Raw genomic sequence first — 20,842 nt, forward strand, 5'->3', positions numbered from 1 at the left:
TTCACCCTCCTTTTCTTTGAGCCATGTAGTAGCTTCCATAGGTGTATCAGAAGGATGACACCCTAGCATTCCCATCTCTGTCAACAAGTCTACGATGTACTTTCTTTGAGAGAGAAAGATGCCCTTAGAGGAACGAGCAACACCTATCCCTAGAAAGTACTTTAAGTTTCACAGATCTTTTATTTCAAACTCTTGGCCAAGGAAAGTCTTCAACTTGCTGATCTCATTATTATCATTCCCAGTAACCACAATGTCATCCACATAGACTATGAGAATGGTTATTTTTTCATCATTCCTTTTTATAAACAAGGCTACTCTGCTTATAACCCACAGAAACCATAGCCTTGTGAAACCGTCTAAACCATGCATGGTGTGACTGCTTCAGCTCGTATAAAGCACACTTCAATTTACACACTTTGTCGCTGGCTTTATCACATGAGAAACCCGGTGGAATATCCATATACACTTCCTCTTCAAGCTCTCCATGGAGGAAGGCATTCTTCACATCTAACTGCTGCAACTACCATCCCAGATTTCCTGCACGAGATAGTAGTACTCTAACAGTGTTCAGCTTTGCAATTGGTGCAAAGGTCTCCTGATTGTCTATCCCATAAGTTTGAGTAAATTCCTTTGCCACCAATCATGCTTTGAATCGATCCACAATGCCATCTACCTTCTGTTTCACCACAAACACCCACTTACATCCAACTGGTTTCTTTCTTGGAGGAAGAACCACAAACTCCCATGATCATTCTTTTGTAAGGCTTTCATTTCTTCCATCATTGCTGCCTTCCACTTTCCATCTGTAAAAGCTTCCTGCCAATTTTGGGGAATATAGACAGAAAAAAGAGAAGAGACAAACGTACGGAAGGATAGAGAGAGGGAATCATAAGAGACTACATGAGAAATAGGATGCCGAGTACAAGCCTGAATACCTTTGCGATGAGCAATAGGTAAGTCAGGAGAAGAAGGAGAAGAGAAGTTACCTGGAGAATGATCTGGTTCCAGGGCCGGCAACTGGATTGTTACCGATGCTACAGTGGATGGGAGCTGCGTGTTTTTGGAATGTCCCCTGTGGTAGGTTTTGAGATTAGAGTCATTAATTTTCTTCTAAAATCTCCTAATGGTTTGTTGGACTAGAGTCAACTCCCCCTGAATGGGATTTTCAACAATAGGATTTTCAGCATCATCTAAGTTCTCCCCCTGGGGAAAATCCTCTCTGTCTTCAGTAGGAGGGAGGGGAGGAGCAAATGGGTCCAGAGGGGTAGGGCCAATATTTAGCTGGTTCTGTACAGGAAGCTCAACCAACATATCTTCACTGAAATTCTCCCCCTGAAGAGGTGTAGATGGATAATAGGAGAGGGCTTCATAAAAGATAACATCCATACTAACCAAGGTACGACGGGTAGAGGAGTGGTAACATTTATAACCCTTTTGGGATGGAAAATATCCCAAGAAAATACAACAGACGCCACAAGGTTCAAGTTTGCCTGGGGATCGGGTATCCCTAGCATAACAAATACAACCAAAAACTTTAGGTAGAACGACAAAAGAGGAAGAGCCACGTAATAAAGTAGCAGGGGTTTGTAAGTCAAGGACTCGGGTAGGCAGTCTATTAATAAGATAAGCTACAGTAAGGACAGCATCTCCACAATATTGGGAAGGACCAGAATGGGCAAACATAATAGTTCGAGCCACCACAAGGAGGTGGCGGTTTTTCCTTTCAGCCACACCATTTTGGGCTGGAGTATCAACACAACTAGTCAGACGGAGGATTCCATGGGCAGCAAGATAGTGTTGGAACCGACCATCCATATATTCTTTACCATTGTCACTCCTCAATATCTTGAGAGTGGCATTGTATTGGGTCTGAACCATTGTATAAAAATTTTGAAAACAGGAGAAGACATCACTTTTGTTATGCATTAAATAAACCCATGCACTCCTAGAATAACAATCAATAAAAGAAACAAACCAACGATGGCCTTTGATTGAAGGTTTTCGGCTAGGTCCCCAAACATCAGAATGAACAAGATTAAACGGAGAAGAACTTTTATTAGAAATAGGGTAAGTGGAACGATGTTGTTTGGCCAAAACACAAGCCTCACAAAAAAATTCGTCCTTATTACATTGTTTAACTAATGTTGGAAATAAAAAAGATAAAGTTCCTAAAGGGGGATGACCTAGTCTTTTATGCCATTGTTGAAGTTCAGAAGATACTAATGAGCTTTGATGAATAAGAGAAGGAAGTGGTGGTGGTGAAGTAGGACTCCCATTATCAAGCAGATACAATCCACCATGCATCTTACCACATCCAATCGTCACCCCAGTTGCCAGAACCATGTAAACAGCCTTAGAACTGAATGCTTGAGTGATCAATATGGATCACCAAGCTACTTTATTTATATTAAAAGAATTACAACTAATCACATTACAAATAGGAAAGCTACCCTAGCCGATTCTAATTAGGAATACCTAAGAAGAATCGGCTAAGGGAGAAATAACATAAAAAAGGACAGAACTACCACTAGCGCGTAGAACTGCTTATTTTAACAGCTATATCTGGCCGTGTGTGAGATAGATTGGTATAGTCGCCCAACCAGAATTTGGTAGCTAACCTTATCCACTGGCTCTCCATCCTTACTCTTTAATGAGTGTTAGGCTCTGATGGTGTATCAGCAGACTTACATCCCAGCACTCCTGTGTTAGATAAAAAATCCAGTGTATACTTCCATTGAGAGAGGAAGATACCTTGAGTTGAATGAGCAATCTCAATCCAAAAAAAATATTGTAACTTTCCCAAGTCCTTAAATTCAAACTCTGTCCCCAAACAGGCTTTTAGTTTGCCTATTTCATCAACATCACTCCCAGTAATTACTATGTCATCTACAGAGACAATCAAAACTGTAAATGCTGACCCAACTTCTTGATAAACAAAGTGTGATCAGCATAACTTTGTTTATAGCCAATTGACATCATGGCTCCATGGAAACGACCGAACCAAGCTTTAGGGGACTGTTTAAGACCATATAAAGCTCCCTTCAAATGATACACATTGCCCTAAGTCTCTGGGGCAGCAAAGTTAGGAGGGATATCCATATACACCTCTTCTTTGAGCTCCCAATGGAGAAAAGCATTCTTCACATCATGTTGTTGAAGATCCCATCCTTGGTTAACAGCACAGGAAATAATTACCCTAACAGTGTTCATCTTTGCTACTAGGGCAAATGTTTCCTGATAGTAGATCCCATGAGTTTGGGTAAAACCTCTAGCAACCAGCCTTGCCTTGTATCTTCCACCGATCAAATCAACCTTCTGTTTAACTACGAAAATCCACTTGCAGCCTACGGGTTTCTTTCTTGGAGGAAGAGTCGCCAAATCCCAAGTGTCATTTTTTCCCAGGGCACTCATTTCTTCATTCATTGCTTCCCTCCACCTCGAATTAGCTAGTGTTTCCTGCCAAGTGTTAGGAATGGAAATAGAAGACAAAGAGGAAACAAAAGCATAAAAAGAAGGAGAAAGAGAGTCATATGAAACAACATTAGAAATGGGATGCTAATTACAAGTTCTAGGTGGCTTACAAATAGTAATTGGTAAGTCAAGACTAGGATCAGAAGCAGACTCACTAGAAGGAATAGAGTTACTGGAAGAACTTGGGACAGGTAGTGCTGATTGGTTAGGAGCAATGGTGGTCGTATTATCAACTTGCTTTCTTTCATGCCACGTTCCTCAAGTGAATGTCTTCAAGGTGTTGGGCTCCACAAGCTCCCCCTAAATTAAAGGCTGCTCCTGTTCCTGCCATGTCATACCATCCTCAAGCTCTATGGATGGATCTTCCACTGTAGGCACATGCACATTCACATTCAATAGCGCAATTAAGGGCACCTCTTCACTCGCAGACACCTCCTGAAGAGATCCATGGGTTGGGAAATAGGCCTCAGAGTCCCGAAATATTACATCCATAGTGGCAAGCAACTTCCGGGAAGGAGGGTGATAACAATTATACCCCTTCTAGGTATCAGAAACTCCCAAAAAAAAAAAAAATATATGCAATGAAGCCCCTTGGATCAAATTTCCCACTGACATGATGATTTCAAGTAAATACAATGCAACCAAATACCTTAGGAGGCACCAAAAAGGAAGAAGAACTGATGTAGATTATAAGCCCATATGTACCTGCAAGAACAAGCCCCAAAACCAGCCCAGCAAGGTTGTGGGATTCGACTGCCGTGAGAGGCAGCCTGGTTTGATCACGTGGCAAGTTTTTGTTGGTTCGATGGAGCATCATCTAAGGCAGCCTCAACCCAAAGTGAAGCATGAAGAAGTTAAAAGACTAAAACATTGTTCACGTGAACAGTGTCACAATCCATATTTGCCTTGTGGGGATATGCTTTTTCTAAGATCTTGTGGGCCCATCAAGTGGAGAAAGATTCTCTCCTAATGCTTCCATAGTTTAGTTTCTTCTTTCAGTTTTAGAAAGCATATTAGGTAGCTTCTAATTTCAGTTTGTTTCTAGTTTTGTTTCTTTGCTTGTTTAGAAGGCTAGATCTATAAAGTCTTAGTATTTTCTATTTTCAGCTAGTTTCTATTTTCATTAGTTGCTATTTTCCTACCTTCTATTTTGGTTTTAGGAAATTTCTATTTTCTACCTTCTACTTTGTAAGCTTGCCGAAGCTATTAATAGGCCCCCTATTGTAAGGAAGGATCAGATTTGGAGAATAGAATTTGTGGCCAAGCTTGCCATTGGTTATGGGAGAAATTCCATGTTTCAGCAGCTGGAATAGTTGTGGGTGAGAGACCTAGGCTAATATAGCCATTCCCCTACCCCCTTTCTTCTCTTCCACCTCTTCTTCTTTATCTTCTTCTCCTTTCTTCTTATCCTTTATGTTCTCCATTCAAATGTAATAGAAAACAACAAAAAAAAAAAGAGTTTCAGTTATTTAATTTGTTCTTTATCGTTTTGATCCTGGCTGCAATCGATCTCCCGCTGGTGTCCCTGGTTCGTAGTCGACTTTTGTATTAAGAACCCAACAATACGTCAAGAGGATAGCAAGCTGCCAACATCTATGAGGGCAGCCGATTTATAAGATAGGCTGCCGAAAGCACTGCATCACCCCAAAACCGAGGGACAGACATTGTAAACATAAGAAATCTGGCCATTTCCAAGAGGTGACGATTCTTCCGTTCAGCCACCATTCTGGGCTAGAGTGTCACACCCCGGCCCAGTAAAAAAAAGGGCCAAGTGTGACTGGATGTCTCAGACACCCAGAGAATCCCACCAGGATCGCAAATGCAGTGTTCTATTCGCAGTTTCATCCATAATTATCAGAATTAAAAATGCAACGGAAGCAATAATAGAGCAATAAACAATAAATAAGGAAAGACTAATGATAATATTATATTCAAAAGAAGCTTGTTTGTACATCATTTACATTGATACCAAAAAAAGAGATAAGATAAGCTCAAAAACCAACAGGTTAGTAACTATAGCTATACAAAAGTATTATAAACCAAAAAGGAAGGACAGTAGCCTGGTCAGGCCGGACGTTCAGGAGAACGCGCAGTCATCGCAGGAGCACGCAGCATCGTGTTCAATAAGGATAGGAGTATCAACTCCAGCAACAGGAAAAGCATCCTGAGAAGGAGCAATCCCCACAGAATTAGTAACGGTAAGGGCAGTAGTATCATCTGAAAAAGAAGGACGTCCACTGAGGTGAGCTCTCAACTGAGCCCAGTAAGAGGTGGGGGAAACATACATACACAATAAATTTATGTTGCATGTCCTAACTAATATGTTCCTAGCACAATCACTAAGTCTCATGAGGTTTAAGTACTACGAGTAGTAGATGCTAACCTCGAAGAGAATTCGCCAAGAAAGACAGTCACAAGCCAGCTAACCTGACAAACCCCCAATGACCAACCGGAAGACATGACACAAGGCAGCTCCAGACATCGGTCACCCAAGTGAAACCATTCTACTACGGTGAGGACCCGCCAGATCGGCATGACACCAGGCAGCGGACCCGACAAACCCTCAATGATCAACCCTGTCTGTTTATTCCCACAGCGGAGCGGACACGCTAATATGGGACAGAAGATGGCACCCCGGCATGTCCCTTCGGCTGTACCACGGGTTGTCCAACACCTTTCCCCCTGTTGGTAAGGGGCGTAGTACTGGGTTATAAATAACAACCTAACCCAGTGCAATCTAATTATGATGCGCAATCATAGATTGAGTTATAGAGTACCGATTTCTATCATCAATAATTTCACATAAATAATATATCAGTGCAATGCAATGCAGCATGCTCATATGCAGCCTAGTTCACAGTGCATTCTAATGCATTAAAAACAAGCTAGGAAACTATATGTCTCAGATACAGTTATAATGATGCATGGTATGGCAATCAACACAATATAGAAATTAAAATGACAAACACACATAAATTAAGGTCAAAGTCCCCTTACCTGGATCGAAGTCTAATTCAACTAGGTAATTCTCCAATAGGTCAGCAAAGCACACAAGGACAGCAGAGAAACAGACCCTAATATCATAACACAATATATATTAGGTCTAATTTGAAGTCAGGACAATTCCCAACATAACAGGGCAGCAAGGGCACCAAAAAGGACCAGCCGGATGCAGACTCCAACAGGGCCGGTCAACCGCCCATGGACCTGCAACTCCATCCGAGAGTGTGTCCGAATTTGGGGTTTTTGCTATTTTTGGGCAAATCCTTACATGCATGGCCCAATTTGATGTTTTAACATCATTTCAAGGTGGGTCAACCTATCCAGGGTTCCAATTTCATGATTACATAAGTCCTCCATAGGAGTGTTGAGAGATTCGTCTATATCCTCGACCGATATAGTCCATAGCATCGATGCTACCATAAACTGAGAGCTGGAACCTGAAATCACACAAGTTCCAAAAGTTCAAATTTATTCGAAAATTTGACCGGGTTTCACATACAGTGTCTACACAAGAGGTGTGGTGTATATTCCATGAGTAGACAAATAGGCCTGAAGAGATCCGCCGATGTATTCCTTCCCATTGTCAGTCCGAAGTATTTTCACCTTGGCATCAAACTGAGTCTGAATCATTTTATGGAACAGCTGAAAACAAGAGAAAACATCACTCTTCGGACGCATAAGGTAGACCCAAGCGGTACGGCTAAAGTAATCAATAAAGGTGACAAACCACTGGTAACCAGATGTAGATATACAACGGGCAGGGCCCCAAACATCAAAATGAATTAAACCAAATGCAATTAAACTTCTATTATCTGAAACCGAGTAAACAGCTCTAGTTTGCTTTGCAAAAATGCAAGCACAAGAAAAATTGCTTGGGTTACAATTCTTTACTAAACTAGGAAATAAAGTAGATAAAACTCCTAAAGGAGGGGTGGCCCAAACGACGATGCCACCTACGTAATTCGGCCAAAACAAACGCCGATGAGTCATGAAGAGAAGCCTTAGAAACCAAAGCTGATGGAGAACTATCAAGCAAATAGAGACCACCAACCACTTTACCACTGCCAATCGTACGACCCATCTCCAAGTCCTGGAAAAGACAATAGGTAGGAAAGAAAATTACTTTGCAATTTAAATCCCATGTAAGACTACTAATAGAGAGTAAATTAGTAGAAAAATTGGGAACATGCAATACAAAAGAGAGAGATAATGATTGAGTACCCTTAATGGTGCTCAATACAGTAGAAAAATTGGGAACATGCAATAAAGAAGGGAGAGATAATGAAAGAGTGCACTTAATGGTGCCCTTCGCAGAAACAGTGGAGAGGGAGCCATCAGCCACACGGACTTTACTATTACCTGACAAAGGAAAGTATTGAAAGAATTGAGTAGGAGAATCTGTCATGTGGTCAGTGGCACCTGACAATGGCCACCAAAAGGAGTACCTGACTGGGAAGAGGAAGATGGAGCGGAAGTCCTTGGCAAGGATGTAGCAAAGGCTGCAAAAGGTGCTGGTGAAGAAGATGAGTCCATCCCGGTATCAGATGACGTAGGGTCTGTAATTCCTCCTGGGAAAGAGATGGATCAGCAGTAATATCTTCAGATGTAGTGTGATGAGCCCTAGCTGAAGAAGGGTGTCCCTATCCACGTCTGTGAGTATCATTGGGACGCCCATGCAATTTCCAGCAATTATCTCTAGTGTCTTTCTTTTCCACAATAGTTACAGTTCACTGGAACATTGGCAGAGGTAGAACGGTCACCAGCACCACGAGAAAGACCCCCACGGGAAGTGCTTGGTGGACCAGAGTAAAGAGCTGAATGTTCCTGTGTAATTGGATGAACTATGGCACTGTGATGACTGTCTTCGGACTGCTTCAGACTACACCATGGCATAAGCTTGGTCAAGGGATGGAAAGGGATCACGATGCAAAACATGGGCCCAAATCTTATCCAACTCTATGTTGAGGCCGGCAAGGAAATTGAACACACGGAGGGATATCTTCCCATTTTTTAAATGCAGTGGTATCCATATCACAGGTAGCAGTGAAAGATCTACAGAAATCCAACTCTTGCCACATACTGCACAAGGTGGAATAATATTGTGATAAAGATAATTCTTGTTGCTTGGTCTCATAAATTTTCTTTCAGAGTTCATAATACTAGGCAGCATTACCAACCTGAGAATAGGTGTCTTTGGCTTTCTTCCAAATCTTGGCAGCAGTATCAAGAAGAAAATAGCCCCCGACTATGGTAAGATCCATGGAGTTGATGAGCTATGACATGACAAGGAAGTTGGATGTTACCCATTTGTCTTGAGAAGGACCAGCAGTTGTAGGTTTTATGGAATCTTCTGTAATGTAGTCCCAAAGACCATAGGAACCAATAGCAAGATAGCAAGACCACGACCACATCAAATAATTGCTCCCATCTAATTTAATGGAGCTAACAAGGCATGAAGGAAAATCACATTGACTGACTCCTTCCTGTCTAGTAGATGCAGTGGTCGTTAAATCAGAGTCCATGGCTGCTGGTCAAGATAGAACTCAACAAAACATCAACACCTCTCAATGGATCCCACAGAAAACATCAACAAATCCCAATGGAAGAGGGATTTAGAACATGGCAGGAATAAAGACCCTTGGTGGTGAGTTATGAGGAGGCGGAGGCATGCGGTGAAGTCGCGGGAAGAAGGCAATGACGATGGCTGTGGCTGGCGGTGTTGGAGTCGAGGCCGGGAGAGAGAGAGAGAGAGATAGGAGGCGACGGCGGTGACAGTGACGATGCGGAAGTCGAGACCGATAGAGACGGCGACGGCGGAAGGTTTGGTGTGGCTGGCAGCGCAAAAATGAGAAAGGGAAGAGGGAGAGGACGGTGTTCTGGGTTTCGTGATGAAAGGCATTAGGCTTAGGATCCCAATGTGGATTCTAGATCTGATACCATGTTGAGAATGGGAATATTGTCTTGTGACTTTATGATCACAACCCCACTTTATTTATAATGATATGGAGAACATTCTAGAATAGGTACAACTTGTACAAGGACTGAAATACCCCTAGGACAAAAAATACTCGTGAACCCCTATTACAACACAAGTCATATTTTCACTGTAAGTAAGGTGTCAGCTAGCTCAGCTGATAAGGTCAATGGTTTGTAGTCACCGTGACCTGGGATTGAATCCCATCTCCGCTTAGGGTGGTGGGGGTTGGGTTTGGGCCTTTGAGGAATTATGAGGTGGGGGGCTTACCCACAAAAACAAAACAAAACAAAAAACCCTACCACATTAAGCAGTCTGCAGTTTACCAAGAATTTAAGTAATCGAGTCCAACCTTCTCTGATTTCATTCACAACACATGCAATAACTTAAAGAAGAACAACAAGAATAGGAAGTAGTTAAGCCCAACAAAAAAAAAAATTATTCCAATCAGAAAGAAGCTTTTCTATCTAATTAAGAATATGATTGTGAGTTGACATCAACGAGATCTTAAAGATAATGAGATAAGTATGACCTTATAAACCACAAAAATGACCAGGAAATACTGCAAATCATAATCACAAATTCAGTAGTCATACCTCCAGGAAAGCAACTGGTTCATCCAGATCCTTATCAACCTGAAAACGATATGCCTTCAAATGTCCGAAGGAATTAGCAATCTCCATGAACTGGAAAAGACAGCATAGAGTTATCAGTCTTACAGATTCGCAGAGGCTAGGGAATCTAATGTTATGAAAGTGAAAGAATATCAGTGACCTAAAAGCTGGGGTTGAAAAGGTAATTTTTTCTCAGAAATGGCTGAAAGTTTCCAACCAACTTACCATATCAGATGAAAGAGCCCTTGATATCCCACCAACAAAGATCTGGCACCGCAAAGACCAGACACAACACCAAGTTTCTTTTAGAATAACAACATGAAGTCAATATCTTTTTTTTTTTTTGGTATAAAAATGAAGTCAATATCTGAATAAACTGAAAATTGGTAAGAAAATGGAACAACAACCCTACTAAAAAATCCCAACCAGCAAATAAGGTTTTTGAGTTTTTCCCCCTCCTTTTAAGGGATGTTGATGGTGCATAAAATTGTACTGCTGCAGCATACATAATAAATAGCCAAGTTGTACTTTGGGTACAGTAGGTATGGGTGGGCTCCAATTCATAAGATCCAAGGACTCAATTTTCCAATAATTACATAAATTAAGGGATAAAAAAGTAAAAGTATCATGAGCTCAATATCCACACCAGATGTACCTAAAGCAAACCCAGTAAACATGGGCTCATTCATCCAATACTTTAAGCGTTTGGTGGTTGAAAGAAATGCTGACCAATATTCAGAATAAGGAAACAAACTATCACCATTGATAGTGCTATAAGCAGAAACCTATAATGTGAATCAAAACAGATTCAACCTCTAAATCCTACCCTTTGTACCCCAACATGTTAAACCAAACTCTGCTAATAATGTAATGCCTAAAGCACAGGTATTCTGATCAAAACACACTAAAACCCCATTGTCCAAACACGGGCCATTCTTCTTTTAAATAAGTTAAGGGCAAGAGATGGCTGCCTGGTCACGTGGCCCCTGCACCAGCGCAGGGTCCAATGAGAGCACACGCAGGAGCATCAATATGGATGTGATTTTTTATTTCACAGGGTGCAGGCAGTAATTTTGCGCACTCCTGTATCTGGACGCAGGGGCCACGCGACCAGGCAGTGTTCTTTTTCCCATAAGTTAAATCATGGACTAAAAATCGACTAAAACTACAAATCATGCAGGGATCTTGATGTGAAATTGTGTAGAATAGTTTTAAGAACACACCTTTATGGACAACAAGCTGGAGAATCAAAGCTTGCCTCATCAAATTAAGGACAGGTTTCACATTTTGGCATATATCACACCCTTTAGGGATTAGGATTAATCAAGAAACATTTGAGAGGGGGGGAAGATAGAAAGAGAGAATCTGAATCCAAAGGACAACATCAAGAATTTGAGATAAACAGTTGGATAATAGAAATAAAAAACTATACAAACAATGTCAAAACCACACAGAACTTGTGATCATAGTTGTCACAATATCTAGGAGACCCAAGGCGTTGTAGGGGGGCTGGACACCAACAAGGCAACCAAGGCACCCTCCAAGGCACCTGTAGCACCCACCTAGGCAACCAAGGCGTTTGGACGCCTAGGCAATGAAGTGACAACTATGCTTGGGATATGATCTCGGGTTTCAATAACCCTGATTATGGGTTTTCTGTAGGCCCACAAGAATGATAATTAGCTAGGTTACAAGTTTAGTGGCAAAACGGTAAAAAAAAATTAGGAGTTCTGGACCCCTTTTAGGCAAGAGAACAGAATCAGGAATTAAGTGGTGAATAAATTTGATGACGAGGGCTTTTCTGGAATTTAACAATAGAAAAGAGAAAGGTCAAAAATAAATTGAAGAATGCAAGGGTGTTTCTGTAATTTCATAAAATAAATTCAGAAGCTGTTTCTTCCTCCTCGATAAGATGTTCAAGAACAGCAAGCCAGTGGTATTACATGTAGATTCAGGATAGGGATAATTCAATCGATTCAACACCAAAGGCTTTGAATCTTCAAGGAAAGGTTATTGCTAAAGATTCTACCGCTAATGGTTGTGTCGCTAGGGGTATTTATGTAACGCTAGTGCTTTTTAACTTTCAAGAGTATATGAGTCTTTGCTTTTACATGGAGTTTTATGTAAGTGAGCATTGTTCAGTAATATAATTATGGGTGCACGTTCTCTGTCCAGGAGCGCATCTGAGACACATGGGGCGGGATGGGCGGGCCGGTCATTTCGCCCACCCCCATGTGTCTGGGCATACCCTGAGCCCCCAGTGCAGAGAGCTTAATCCCTATAAATATATCTTATGCTGGTCTATTAGGGTAATGCAGAATTCAAGGAAGAAGAGAAGACAGGCTGCTTGTTTTGAATTTGGTTTAATTTATTGGGCCCAACTGCACCTATGGTTAAAGTTTGGTTTAAGTTTGGCTTAATTTGAGTGCCCAATGGATTATATGGGTCAGAGGCTTAGTACTTGTGAGTTTTCTATTGTAAATTGTAATGGTTCAATTCTCTAGGCACAAATATTAGGGAATTCGGTCCTATACGGGATTAGGTAGGTTTTTTTTTCAGTGTTCTAGAATAGCTTTTATTTTGAAGAGAGACTTAAGATGTAAGGGATCCCCCCTACCATACATAGGGGGTTTCCTACCTCATGCTCTCTTTGGCATAGTTTATATTTATATTTAGGGAAGTAGTTCTCTGTCCGGGACTGTGGCCTACGCCAGCACTCCCATGTGTCTATCTCTCTCCTCCTCAAAACAAGGGCCCAAATGTGTCTTTTCATATAGAGAGGAGAGAGATAGACTCATGGGAGTGCTGGCATAGGCCACACTCCCGGACAGAGAACTTTCTCCCGTATATTTATGACCTATTTATAAATAATCAATTATGATAATAAGTTATAAGTTATAAACAATAATCGTCTGGTTACTACTAGACATAATAGATTATATAATGAAAAATATGTTTGGTATGTTTAAGTGAAGAATACATTATGTATTTTATATATATATATATATATATAAAAGGGGTGTCAATTGGTCGGTTTGGACCGGTTTTGGTTTGATTTCACCTGTTTACGTAGCATGATCCAATAAGGGTGCACCGGTTTTGGTTCGGTTTCTCTTATCGGTTTACTATCGATTTGGTTTCGGGTTGCATTGTAAATATATTTAAAATCGATGATATTAGGGATGGTACCGGTTTCTTACCGTTATGTTGGTTTTGGTCCTTTTGTTTTTAAGTTCGGTTCGGTGTGGTCCATTTTGGTTTCGGTGTTAAAAAAAACCCCAATCCGAAACATGATCCAATAAGCTCATATCTGTTTTGGTTGGTTCGGCTCAGTTTCGTCGGTTCAGGCTGACACCCCTAATATATGTTAAGAGAGAGGATGGGGCGCAATGGAGGTTGGAGCGAAAGAGAGAGAGGTTTTGTTCTAATTTTTGTTAATTTTACCATTTTACCCCCACTTAAGTAGCAATTCTGCACATGTTCATTAATGGTACCCGCATAAATAAACAATAACAGTTTATGGTGATAGATCATAAACAACTCTCGAGCTGTTTATGAATTTATGCTTATATTGATTTATTTTAATGAGAAATAGGGGTCATAAATCATACCAAACACATCTATTTATGTTTGTGTCCCATAAATATAAATTTAAACTATACCAAAGAGAGCCTTAGTGATTGCTATGGAGTTATAGATAAAGACAAGAGGCAATAGTCCCCGACATTTTTGGCTATTGAAAAAAAAAAAAAAAAAAACTTGTGCCCTCTATGTGAGATGCATGCTACTGTGGTGAATCAGCAGCAACCCTAGGTGGTGAAGCACTGAAGCCTCCCACAGGCCTTGATGATGAAACCAGGTCATATCCCCTTAATTTAGTCCTAGATAAGTAGAAGACCTACTAGGAGCCAGGTAGATCAGACCCTCACAAAGGTGCCAGCCGATTGGGACAGATTGGGGTATTTAGGGTCAAATCTAGGGTTAGGTTTATGTGAATGGGGTTAAATCTAATATAGTTTTAATGGGCAAGTCTAGGAGAAGCTAATAGTGTAGGTTTGAACAAGGTTTAAACAAAATTTAAAATTTTCAGAAATTAGGGTTAGGGTTTCGGGTTTTAGGAAAAATGAAGGATTTAGGGTTTAGGATGACAATTTGGGGAGGGGCTTTGGATCGAGTGTCCTAGGCAGTGAGGGGGTCGTTCGGCTGAAGTTTGGTTAGGTTTTGATGGCTGGAAGTATAGGATCTGTATTTTAGGGTTTTGGGGTTTTACAGAGATGAGGGGGAATTAGGGTTTTGGGTGTTAGGATGGGGCTGCAAGCTAGGTCGAGTGGAGGAGGGGATGAGAGGGTGTTGTGGTTGGAGTTTGAATGGAGGGATAAGGCTGGACAGATTTTAGGAGTTTTAGGGTTTATGAGGATCGATGGGTTTTAATGGAGGATTAAGAAGATGGGAATGCTGAAACAGTAAATAACTTACTGATTTAAAAGAACCTTCAATGGCAGCAACCTTGAAGACAGCTTGAAGAAGAACCTCCCGATCTACAAGGGAGTCACTGGAGATCCACCAGCCCTTCACCTTGATATGACTCACAAGACTCAATCTCAAAGGAGATAGATAACCAGCAGCAACAAAGGCAGCCTCAAACAAATTATTTTTTAAAAAAATTGAATTGTGTGGGGGAGCCTCCCACGTTTTATATTAATAAGGGCCTAAGGGCCAAAATCCTAATACAAGTTAAACTCTCCTTCATCAATCGTGGAAGGGAGTAGCTAAACTTAAACTTTAAAAGGTAAAAGACCTATTTGTCCCTAGTAACTTAAAATAAAAGACAATTAAATCACTTAAACTAAACCAGCTTAAATTGAACCAATTGGATGCAAACAATTTAAACCGGTTCAATTAAAAACTTAAAATAAAACCAAGTATAGAACTATTCTAAGGCTCCTACTATGACCCTATGCATAGGGTGGTTTCTTCAACTCGAGGAGGCTTGAATCTACATCACACCTCTTTTCTCTCCATCTTGTTCTCAGTTTCAGCAAGCTATACAAGGAGAGCGTGGGTAAATACCAAGGTATTCTGAAACTCTAATTTTGTGGGTTGGATTCTACCATCATTTTTCCATTCCCATTGACTTAGTCCAGTTATTACTTACTCCATACTCTGCTAGCTCTATTCCTCAGTTTCATTCCCTGCGATAGCAGTTTCAGTCCAGTTGTGATCTCAGACTTCCATTAAAGATTCTAGTCAATCCATCTGTTGCATCAAAACCATTTTATTATAAGTTGTTCCTCCCTATTGGGAATACAATTGTCCAGAATTGCAGGTTCAACAGATCTGGAACTCGGAAGTAATTCTTGTCTTGAAAAGTTATTATTATCTGGTTTTCTTAAGTTTCTATTTTCTGTCCACCTCCTTTACTCTCAATCTAACCGTTAGTTTCCTATGATGTTTTAGCCACAAGTACAGTAGGTATAGGCCACTGTTCGACCAGTTTTTCAGCCTCAGCGGTTGGCTGGTTCTTTAGTTATTGATCTTCGTCTTCTTTTGCTTCATTGGTTTGCGCAAGTACTGATTGCTATAACCCTGATTTTGCCCGGTTATTAACCCACTGGCATATAATCCCCAATCATTAATCAACCAAACCAGCACTTAAGAACTGAATAGCCTCTCTGAAAACAGTACCAGGCAGTACTGTCACAACCAGCAATATTTGCGATTCTGCAACTCACAGTAGAGTAGGCTTTCAGGTATGAGACTCTAGGGTTTAGTTAGCATGTGGAAGCCATACCCTCGATCAAAATCTCAAGTCAATCTGAGTTCTATCGTAGGAGTTCCAACAAACTCTGATCACTTTACCGCCAGTATAGGAACTGAGGAGAACACAAACCAGAATACCAAGGGAAGGAAGAAAATAAAGAGAAAGAGAGAGGGAAGAGCAGAAGATGAACAACGCCTCACACACCCACAGACCACAACTGTGAGGTAAACGCCTTCAAATTTTCTTTCAATATTCAACCTCCTTAATCGTTGGTTACATGCAAATATATAAAGAGGAAAGGGCTACTAATCATATCTTGAAACTGAAAACAAATTTGACTCAAACTCCAACTCTATCCTACGACTCTATCAACATGAATACTCAACTCAGCCATATCCCAACTAAATGGGATCGGCTACATGGATCCTATTTCGCCTGTCAGCTCTGTTCAAAGCCATACAAGATTTTAGTCCTAAGCTATACATGTCTTTCCTCACCACTTCTCCTATGGTCATTTTAGGCCTACCTCTAGCTCTTTTAGCTCCTTCAATTTGAAATATTCACTTCTTCGTACTGGAGCATTCAAAGGCTCCAATGCAGGTCCATGCCACCTTAGACTAGTTTCTCTCAACTTATCATCATTAGGGGCAACACCCCGGTTTGCTCTAATCTATTCATTCTTTATTCTATAGTTTCTAGTTTTACCACTCATCCACCGCAACATCCTCATTTCAGCCACGTGAAGTTTGTTTAAATGTTTTTTTTCTTTACTGCCCACCATTCAGCCCATACGTTATTGCTGATCGTTAACAGTTCTATAAATTTCCCTGTTAGTCTTAGAGGGATACGTTGATCACATTACACTCCAGATTGCACCCCTCCATTTCATCCACCCTATTCTAATTCTTTGTAAAATATCATCATCCATTTCGCAAAAGGAAATTACAAAACAAAAACAACATAGCCTTATCCCAACTAAATGGGGTCGGCCACATGGATCCTTGCTCTCCAATCAGCTCTATTCAAAGTCATACATGTAACAAGGCCTAAGCTTAGCATGTCTTTCTTCACTACTCCTATGGTTAATTTAGGTCTGTCCCTCGCTCTTTTAGTTCCCTCAATCTTAATCAAATCACTCCTCCATACTGGGGCATCCCAAGGCCTCCATTGGACATGGCCATGCCACCTCAAATGACTCTCTCCAAGCTTATCATGAACCAGAGCTACTCCCAACCTAGTTCTAATATGGTCACTCCTTACTTTATCCTTCCTAGTTTTTCTTTTCCATACATCCATCTCAACATCCTCATCTCCGCTACACAGTTTATTTATATGACACTTGTTTTGTTGAATTATTTATCCACCCGTATCCCCTTTTGGATAGTCCGCCGTGTTAGAGCTCCTATATGATAAACATATTGTTTCCTCCATTCCCTACAAGGTCGGTCTTTTAGAAGAAGCGGTTCCAACATGGTATCAGACCAGGCAAGGGTCACCATAACGAGTCTCCCTGCAAGCGGGCAGGTGTTGAATTATTTATCCACCCGTGTCCATCTTTGGATAGTCCGCCATGTTAGAGCTCCTGTATGATAAACATATTGTTTCCTCCATTTCCTACAAGGTTGGTCTTTTAAAGGAACCGGTTCCAACATCTTTACTACCCAACATTCTGCACCATACATCATAGCCAGTCGAATGACCATTCTACAAATTTCCTCTGATCATTAAATGAATACGGTGATCACACAGCACTCCGGACTAACCTCCCCACTTCATCAACCCTATTTTAATCCTTTGGGCAACATCATCTTCTATGTCACCTTCTTTATTTAAGACTGAGCCCAAATATCCAAAATTAATCACTTTGTGGAATCTCCTACTCATCAATATTCATCACCTCATTACCCGTCCTAGTGTGGCTAAAGTTACACAATATATTTCTTCTTAGTTCTACTTATCTTCAGACCTTTTGATTCCAAAGTTGATCTCCATAGCTCCAACTTGGCATTAATCCCTGCTTTTGTCTCACCCACCAAAACAATATCATCTGCAACATGGTTCAAAATCTCACGATATATCGCCGATATTTTGGTATATTTCGGATATCTCAACACTGCCGAAACGAGATGAACATACGAAATGAAAAAAGTCCAAATTTCGTGATATTTCGGTATATTTCGTGATATTTCGTCGAAATTTTGTGAAATTTCGGTAGATTACTTAAACAATGTGTATTTAACAATTTGAACATCAGAGAAAACACCACTTTGAGTTCATTTTTTTGCAATATGAAGGTTTAAATGTGTTTATTTAGCTTAAATAAGGGTGTACATGAAGTATCAAGCCTTAATATGGCCAAAACCCCACCAAGATGGAGTGCCGAAATATGGCAGAAAAAATACCATATTTCGGCGAAATTTCGGAATATTTCGGATATCTCAACGAGCCCGAGATACCGAGATATCGCGAGATTTCAAACTATGATTTGCAAAAAGCATACACCAAGGAACCTCACTTCATCTTGTATGGCCCTCTGGTTAGGTCATCCATGATAAGCACAGAAAAAATAAGGGCCTAAGGCTGATCCTTGATATAACCCAATTGTAATTGGGAATTCGCTGCCTTGACCCCACATAGTCCTGACACCAGTCACCACACCATCATACATATCTTTAATTATGTCCACATATTTACATGACACTCTTCTCTTCTCTAGCATATTCCAGATTAACTCTCTAGGGACTCTGTCATAGACTTTTTCTAGGTTAATAAAGACCATATGGAGATCCCTCTTACGAAAGCAACCCCTAATTAACCCAGCATGTAACTACATAAACTTGAAATGAAGCAAAGGAAACGATGGGCTAAAGGGGGCAGCAGTTAAACAAATTCTCAACCCTCTAAAGTGGAGCAATTGGAATAGTGTAGTTTTCATCAAAAAAACCCAACTATTAAATAGGAGTATAAACCTACACTTCAAAGCTAAAAGATGTGACTGAAATATCATTAAAAGTTCAAGAACTTATCAAGAACTCGAATTTAAAAAAAAAAAAAAAAAAAAGGTACCAAACAAACAACAATCATAAGACCAGCAGAAACACTATTAACCATAGCTAATAGCAAAGGCTTGGACACAGTGATCAAATGACCAAAAAATAGAAGACCAACATTAGAACAAGCAGGGGTGGATACAGGGGGAGAGGAAGGTGCCATGCCCCCCCCCCCACCCCATAAAATTTTCGAAACACCTATATAATAAACAGGATTTAGGGTGGCCAACAGAGGAAAACTTCAAAATCCCTTACCATGGCCCCCCCCCCCAAAAAAAAAAAAACGACGTTTGGTGTCAAGACAAAAACTTGGCCTCACTACCATAGTTCAAAATCTCGCGAAACCTCGATCGAGATTTCGAGAATTTCGACCCCTCGAATCAAAAAAATACTAAATTTCGATCGAAATTCTTGAGATTTTGAGATTTTCGCGAGATTTCGAAAATCTCGAGAAAATGCTTTATATAAAATACCATGTTTCGATAGTCTCGATCGAAATTTCGACCGAGACTGAGAAACAGAGAGCATTTTTCCTCTTTTGCTTGGTTTTTGAAGGTTTTTGCTTATTTCTTCTTCAATCTTCCACTTCCCACTTGAATCCTTGCGGCATCTACGCCAGAATCACTTGGAGAACAAACTTCTTAGCACATCTGTGAAGCCTTTCCACTATTTCAGGTAAAACAATATTCTCAAAATTGTTTATTTTTAGGGAAATGTTTGATCAACATGTTTGTTTGTGATGAAATAAATATATGTTAGACACCGGAAGCCGATCTACGACTTCACGGTGTCGAAAATTTTTTTTGGTATATATATTATTTATTTATTTTTCTACTTCAAAAATTGGATTTATTTACAACAAAATCAAAAAATAATAGGGGTTATGTATATTGTATGGTAATGAATTAAATATATGTTGGACACCATTGGCCGATCTATGGCCTCATGGTGTCAAAAATATTTTTCTGCCAATAATTAATTATTTTAATTTTCGAAAATTATAAAAAATATTTAAAAAATTCAAAAAAATAGCAAAAAATAAGAAAAAATATGATGTTTTTGTTTTAAAATTACTGAAAAATATAAAAGTAAATTGTACATACTTCTTATTTGCTGCCCATTTACATATCTTTTCGATTTTGTTGTGCTAGGCCAATATTTATTTGAAAAATATGAGAAAAATATGAGGGTTAGGGGAAAAATACTAAATAGTTATATACTTATATACTTGTGTTAGTGCTCATAAATCTTAATTCTTAAACATTTAAACTAAAAGAATTGATGTGCTTCAGTGATTAATGAATTGTCTTTTATTCATGCAACAGTAAACTAGTCTAATTATGACGAATCGTGGTAAACGACAGAGCCAGAGGCAAGAGGGGCAGAGGCAGCTGGAAAGACCCAAGGGGAGGGGAGCACACCCAGGCGCACTAGGGGTGACATTGCATGGTTGCATGGCACTCCAATTGATGGGGATAAAAAAAAATCCCAATGCAACTATTGTCACATGCAGTTTTTGGGAGGTGGTGCCACTAGACTCAAACAACATCTAGCTGGGAATTCTCCTGAAGTGGTCGCATGTCATATGGTCCCTGTGGAGGTATCTAGGGCTGTCATTGATTACATGAAGGGAGGGAGTAAGAGGAAGGCTCAGAGGGAGAAGGCAAAAGTAGATCTTGAGGAAGCAGTGAGGTGTACAGCGGGAGGCCAATCAAGCCATCGTGATGATGATGATGATGACAGTGATGATGTCTATGTTCCTGATGATATAGAAACTGAGCAAGAGGCTAGGGATTGGAGACGAGCACAGATGATGAGCAGAGCCAGTTATCATGAGGATCAGGAGAGAGTCGAGAGACAGAGAGTAGGTGGTAGTGGAGGAGCTAGTACCTCTAGAGCTGGTGCTAGTGGTAGTGGAGGAGCAGGTACAAGTGGAGGAGGTGGGTTGCCTAATCCCTTTAGGAGATCA

The 20,842-nt window shown here is 40.4% G+C and overlaps 1 protein-coding gene and 1 long non-coding RNA gene across 3 annotated transcripts in view; one reads left to right on the plus strand and one right to left on the minus strand.

Moving 5' to 3' along the window:
• LOC122654803 (splicing factor U2af large subunit A-like) overlaps nucleotides 1-20,842 on the minus strand; it is a 44,153-nt gene that overhangs the window by 7,980 nt on the left and 15,331 nt on the right. For both annotated transcript variants that reach the window (XM_043849062.1, XM_043849061.1), the window contains exons 5-6: nucleotides 10,288-10,329; nucleotides 10,045-10,134 (exon numbers count right to left, since the gene is read on the minus strand). In XM_043849062.1, coding sequence (XP_043704997.1) covers nucleotides 10,045-10,134; nucleotides 10,288-10,329 — 132 coding nt within the window. The remainder of the gene's footprint in view (nucleotides 1-10,044; nucleotides 10,135-10,287; nucleotides 10,330-20,842) is intronic.
• Nucleotides 1,406-7,667, plus strand: LOC122654804. The gene is made up of 3 exons (XR_006331965.1): nucleotides 1,406-1,416; nucleotides 2,247-2,252; nucleotides 7,469-7,667. It is a non-coding gene; the product is annotated as an uncharacterized LOC122654804 (long non-coding RNA).

This window comes from Telopea speciosissima, chromosome 3 (assembly GCF_018873765.1).
Source record: "Telopea speciosissima isolate NSW1024214 ecotype Mountain lineage chromosome 3, Tspe_v1, whole genome shotgun sequence".
Taxonomy (NCBI): domain Eukaryota; kingdom Viridiplantae; phylum Streptophyta; class Magnoliopsida; order Proteales; family Proteaceae; genus Telopea; species Telopea speciosissima.